Source organism: Solanum pennellii, chromosome 5 (genome assembly GCF_001406875.1).
Source record: "Solanum pennellii chromosome 5, SPENNV200".
NCBI lineage: Eukaryota > Viridiplantae > Streptophyta > Magnoliopsida > Solanales > Solanaceae > Solanum > Solanum pennellii.
The window spans coordinates 5,894,137-5,900,136 of record NC_028641.1 but is presented as its reverse complement, the minus strand read 5'-3'; the positions used below and the strand labels follow the sequence as shown (position 1 = coordinate 5,900,136).

The following is a 6,000-nucleotide window of genomic DNA, read 5'->3' as shown; positions in this document are numbered from 1 at the left end:
TGTGGTTTTGTTAGCTCTTCGAAAATAGATTCCAAAATTTCACTGAGATTTCATTTTTGATAGTTTTTTCATTAGTTAAAAAAAGTTAACCACTTAAAATATATCGCAAAATAACAAATTTTTCTAATCTCATTCAAACAACAGTTACATACATGTATTCAGAATAATAGCACTAATGGTCTCTAATAATAGATACAAGAGCATAGTTTATTACTAATGGCCAGCTCGATAGTAATGCCAGGACAATATACCCGAAATATAGGGCATAGTTTATTTATTTATTATTCGCGATGTGGTAGGTAATGGCAGTGTATTCTCATGTACGCAGACCTTATCTCCTACCTCACTTTGTTTTACGTGTACATTAATATATACAAACTGAACTTGAGAACAAGATGCTGAATGTTGCAATTCTGGACATCTAAATTAGACCAGCAGCCAGCATCTTACTCTCTCGGTCTCTCTCGCTCACTGTATGTTTCTCGAATTATCTAAAACTATACATATTATACACATCAAAGCCTGCAACAGACGAGCAACGTCTTCTTATATCTTCAGAACAGGCGGTAGCTTCTTCAAGGTTGCTCAAAGAGTCCTTATTATCCAGAGTCTATATTTCTTTATATACAGATATACAAGACACGGACCAATCAGACTCGCATCTGAAAGGTGTTTGCAAAGGTTAAGGTATGTTTCCAAGTTACCAGATTGTTGAATTCGTCTTCTTAGTCTCTGCAGCACAGCTGCTCGGTCCAGAAAATCAGGATATAAACCCAAGTCGAGCATCTTAATTACTGTTTCTGCAGCATTCTCTAAGTGTCCGCCTTTAATGTAACCTCTTAAGAGCCATGACAATGTTTTCTTTTTCTGTAACGAGCTTGAAGCCTCCATCCCGGTAAGCAGCCTTGAGATGGGGCCTAGCTCCTTTTGGGAAGCACATATTGCTAAGACAATGTCATGAAGATCTCCGCTGACTTCCTTGCCAGATATCTTCATTTGCCACAAATGTCTCTCAGCTTCTATTCCACGGCCAGCACAGACATACATAGCAAGAAGCCTCTCATGAACCACCCCGAAAAGAGAAGGGCCACCCTCTTGAATCAACCAATCGGACAACTGTACACCCTCAGCCAACAGATCTGCTTGATATTCTTCAATAAGCCTAAGATTTTCTAAATCAAGCTCAGCAACAAGACCAGTTCTGGCAAAACCTTTTAATTTGCGTAGAGCTTTCCCAAATTCATTCAGCTCTTTTACCACAGCTGTCATTGCAATTAAATAGCTGTATAACTCCGGCTTCAACCCAGAATCCCGAATGTCAATAACTAGTTTGACTGCATCCTTGTAATTACCCTCCTCCTGACAGAAAGAACAAAGCTTTAAGGACATGGATATAATTTCGCAAACCAAATCCTAGAAGCAGGAAAATCGTACATACAATACATACATACAACAGTACATTTTTTTGATAAGGTTATATAAAACATGAAGAAGTAACTACCAGACCTTTTTCCTCTCTACTTGGTAGTAACCCCCTTTATTCTACTATATAATAAAACAATGGACCATATCACTTTCTCACAACCAAAGTACAGAGCAGTTTAATCGGAGGACAGAGAGTTTGCAGCGATAAATTCATGGTGAAGTGATCATAGATCCCATAGCAAAAGAGTTCCCTTATCAAGGTTAATTGTCTAACTTTATTTGGGAATCATAGTTTGTGAATTTGGTTTCCACAACCTATCCTACCTGACTGACTAAAAATATTTCGCCAACAACCATCTATAAACATTCTACGAGTAATCTTATTCAAGTGGCACAACGAGGCACACATGTTTCTCAAAAAAAGGATGCAGGAAAATAGAAAATATACACAACTGTCCTAATATCATTGGGGGGGGGGGGTTATTTGCTTCATTCCAATACCATATTACTCAAAGCTGGGAAGAGAAATCGTAATGTGATTGTAATTTTCAGTAAGCTTAAGATAGCATGAGATTAACATGACCAAACTGAATGACTAGAAAAGAATACAAGCCGGTCGAAGGCATGACTCTTTGTTTTTCCAATCAAGAGTCAAACAATATTCGGTACATCACCTTTTTAATGGAAAAAATGCACCAAATATTTACAGCTAACAAGTGAAGTACTAAGCATTAAACCCAACGAGTAGACAAGGATTACCATCATCTTCCAGGCAACATAACCAAATTCTACCCATCTTTAGTTTAATACACAAGATTCAATCTTTACTTTCTAAACCATGAGTCAAGTCAAAACGACAAACAAATTGAAATGGACGGAGTACTTAGCATAATATTCAATTGAGTATATAAAGATTACCATCATCTTCCAAGCAAGATAACCAGCAGGACCTGCCTTATGCCCATCTACATTACCATCTGAGTAAGCAATCTTCCTCCTCAACACCTCCTTCACGAACGACACAGCTCCCTCCCTCTCACCTGCGTCCCAATACAAAGATATAACCTTTTCAACCATACTAAAACTCGGGTTCAATCCAACACAGTCCATATCAACCAACAAGTCCACTACATCCCCAGCTTCACTCTTAGACCCAATCAACTTCTGCACCCATCCACACATTATCGAAACCATAAGCTCCATCGTCTCCTTATCGACTCTATTCTCTTTCCTTAACCACTCAAACACCTCCAACGCACACCACGAATCCCTCCCTTCCTGCGCAAAATACACCAACACCAACTGCAATTCTCTATCAGATAACCTCTCATTCATTTCCTCAAGTACATCTGATGGCTCTCTCGTCATTCTTTCTAATTCCTCAATCGCCTCGAAAAAACAATCACTCATCTCATTCTTCTCCTCACCATCACTCGTCACAAAACTACCCAATTCGACCGAATTAAACAACTTAAACCCATTCCTCCTCGGATTAACAAAACTAGGGTTTCGACTACTACAACCCACCCCATCCAAAACCCAGCTACTCCTCCATTTCAACCAAGTTTGAGGGATACCCAAACGACATCGTTTAGGAGAAACAGCTTTACTTAACCCCAAATAGGTAAAACTTACAATTTCGTTAACAGTAGCCATATATCTCAATCTTTTCAAAGAAAACCCAGAAACAGAAAAAGCTAACTTTGCTCAAAAAGATGATAATCGGTTGAAACAGAATTCAGATATGAAACTTCTTAGCAAAAGATTGAGCTTTTAGTGAGGTGTAGCCTGAAGGGTGTCTGAAATGGAAACTGAGGAAGGATGAAACACGGCGGTGGACGGCGGTGTTGCCGGTGAATGAAAAAGGAAAGTGAGGCTAACAAAGAAGATGATGTTTTAAGCAAGTGCCATTAGATTTCTAATGGCTTTGTTTGAATGATTGTTACCTTATAATTAGTTATATTATTTATAGAAGTACAAAATGAGTATTTATTTTGATAGTGTAGTAGTTAGTACGGAGTATTATTTTGTTACCCGAAGAAAGTTACTCGGATGATAAACATTTTTTTTAAAATTAAAGTAACAGTTAGGTTGTGTTTGATACGAAAAATATTTTTCAAGTTAATTCATTAGTTTCAAATTTAAAGAAATTAATTTTCCCTTCAAAACTTGGAAAATATTTGTCAAAACCCTCTCCCAATCTCTCGCTACCCACCCAATCCTACCAGCCCTCAACTCACCCAACCCACTAGCCTCCTCCCATCCCCACCCCCAAAAAAAATAATTAATATAATTTTTAAAAAAAAAATTCAAAAAATTTTAATTTTTTCACTCTTACCCTCGAACTTTCACCCCCAGCCCCAATCTCACCACGAAAATATTTTTTAAGTTTGTTTTAAAAAGAATTTCAACTTTAAAATTTATTTTCTATTCTAGTAAAAAATAAAAGATATATATTTCTTAAAAAAAATTCATTCAAAAATCAAACACTAAAATATTTTTCCGAAAAATATTTTCTGCTCACCAATCAAATATGAAAAAATAAATCAAATATCTACTTATTTTTCAGGAAAATATTTTCTAAAAAAAAATACCCTTAAACTTGTAAATTCGAGTCATTAAGAAACAAATATCTAAAAGATAAAAGCTCTGAGTGAATTATGAGTTCGAGTGCGGGGGTGTGTTTAAGGTCATAAGTTCTCAAATTTTCAACAATTTTAAAAAGAAATAAAAACAGTGTTTTTATTTTATTTTTTACTTCAAATCAATCATAAAAGTCTAAAATAACTTTTATTTGTATTGAGAGAAAGTATTAAGCAACTTGGCATAAATTATTTGTATTTTTAAATTATTGACGGTTTTAAAAATACTAATCTACTTGAATACACTTATATAAATTTTAGAGTTGTCACATGACATAGTAAATGAACTCAAATTTTTGTAAGAATACATGATTTTTAATAAAAAAACGACATAAGCATCGAAAACGCTCCTATTTATGTCGAATTCAGAGATTCTATATTTCTTTTTTTTTGTGTTTATGACTAAACACAATTTTTATTTTTTGTATTTCACTTTGAAAATAAAATTATTTTTACAATTTTTGAATAAAACATAATTAAACACCCACCTAAAATATCTGATACTTTTATGAAACTATTGATTTGGTATGATGATATTATTACTTTCTTTTTTTTCTTCTTATTTTGAATTTATTTATTAGTACTTAATTATTTTTTATTTCTTATAGTAAGTTTATCCGCGTACTCTACTTTGCTTTAATAAATATAATACAAGTTTATTCTTTAGATTACTAAACAACGTAACAACCAAAAAAAAGATGCTGTATAATTAAATTATATATATTAAAATAATATACCATGTGTAACAAAAAATCCAGAAAAGGTATGGTAAGTGAGCTAAAAGATAAAATTTGCTTTGTTTTTTAATTTAAAGTATAATATTGAGGTTGCTTTTATGTTCACAAAAATATTCGTATTACATACTTATTTTAAGGATGTACTTATATTGTGGCCGGTGATTATATTTTAGGAATGTTTTTTATTAAAAAGTTATAGTAGGTACATCTAAATTAATTTTTTATTTTTACATTAATAGCGTGTTATAACTTTGTTGATTAAAATAATTACTATAGTACGTAGTTTGAATATAAATATGTCCTATCATCATAATCAATTAAAAAAGATCAATTATTATAAAGAATGTAAATTATGATGGTCAACAAAAGGGTTGAGTTAAAGTTTGAGTTGTCTTGCTTATTTTTTTATTAGAAATGGAGACTTCTTAGTTTAAACACAAATTTGATAATTAAAATGTTGTATTTAGATTTGAGCATTAAATTATCTTTTAAGATTTAAAAAATGTGTATAATTCATTTATTTATAAGCAGAACAAATGTATAATTCAAATAGAAAAATAATTTATTATAAAAATAAATAAATTTAATAAAATTTAATTATTATTTGATTAGAAAATTATTTATGTTCGTTAGAGATGATAGAGTTGATTTATAATGTAGGTGATGGAAATGGTTGGCGTTAGGCTAGTAATGGTGGTGGATTGGCGATGATAGTTATGATGGTCAAGGTGGTTGATATTGTGGTGACTAGTGTAATGATGATAGTTATAGTGGTGGTTACACTGGCTAAGTTGGTGGCGTCAATAATGATGGATGAAAATGTGACGGTAATGCTAGTTATGATGGTTAAAGTAGTAGATGGTACAGATTGGTTATAATTGTCATAGATGTTGATAGCAACGATGGATGTGGCAGTGATAGCATTGGTGGTAATGTCTAATGACTCAATTATAATGATGGAGGTGGTAAGTGTGGTAACGATTGATAGTAATAATCGACAACAATAATGATTATCGTGTAGTTGTGATACATAGATTTTTGAGATATGCAAATAGAATAATGAATGAAAATTATCCACTCAAAAATACTTCTTAATGACATTAAGACTTTGTCTAAAATTTTAATAATTATTTTTATAAAAAAAACTTAATGATCTATTATCTTGAATCAATCAAATTAATCATGACACAAGTGGA

The 6,000-nt window shown here is 32.7% G+C and overlaps 1 protein-coding gene across 1 annotated transcript; it reads right to left on the bottom strand.

Moving 5' to 3' along the window:
* Positions 1-229: 229 nt before the first annotated feature.
* LOC107020913 (pentatricopeptide repeat-containing protein At2g30100, chloroplastic) lies at positions 230-3,377 on the bottom strand. Its single transcript, XM_015221441.2, has 2 exons — positions 2,344-3,377; positions 230-1,359 (listed from the first exon to the last, which is right to left on the bottom strand). The coding sequence occupies exons 1-2, from the start codon at positions 3,079-3,081 to the stop codon at positions 586-588; spliced, it is 1,512 nt and encodes a 503-aa protein (XP_015076927.1). The 5' UTR covers positions 3,082-3,377; the 3' UTR covers positions 230-585.
* Between the last annotated feature and the right edge of the window lie 2,623 nt (positions 3,378-6,000).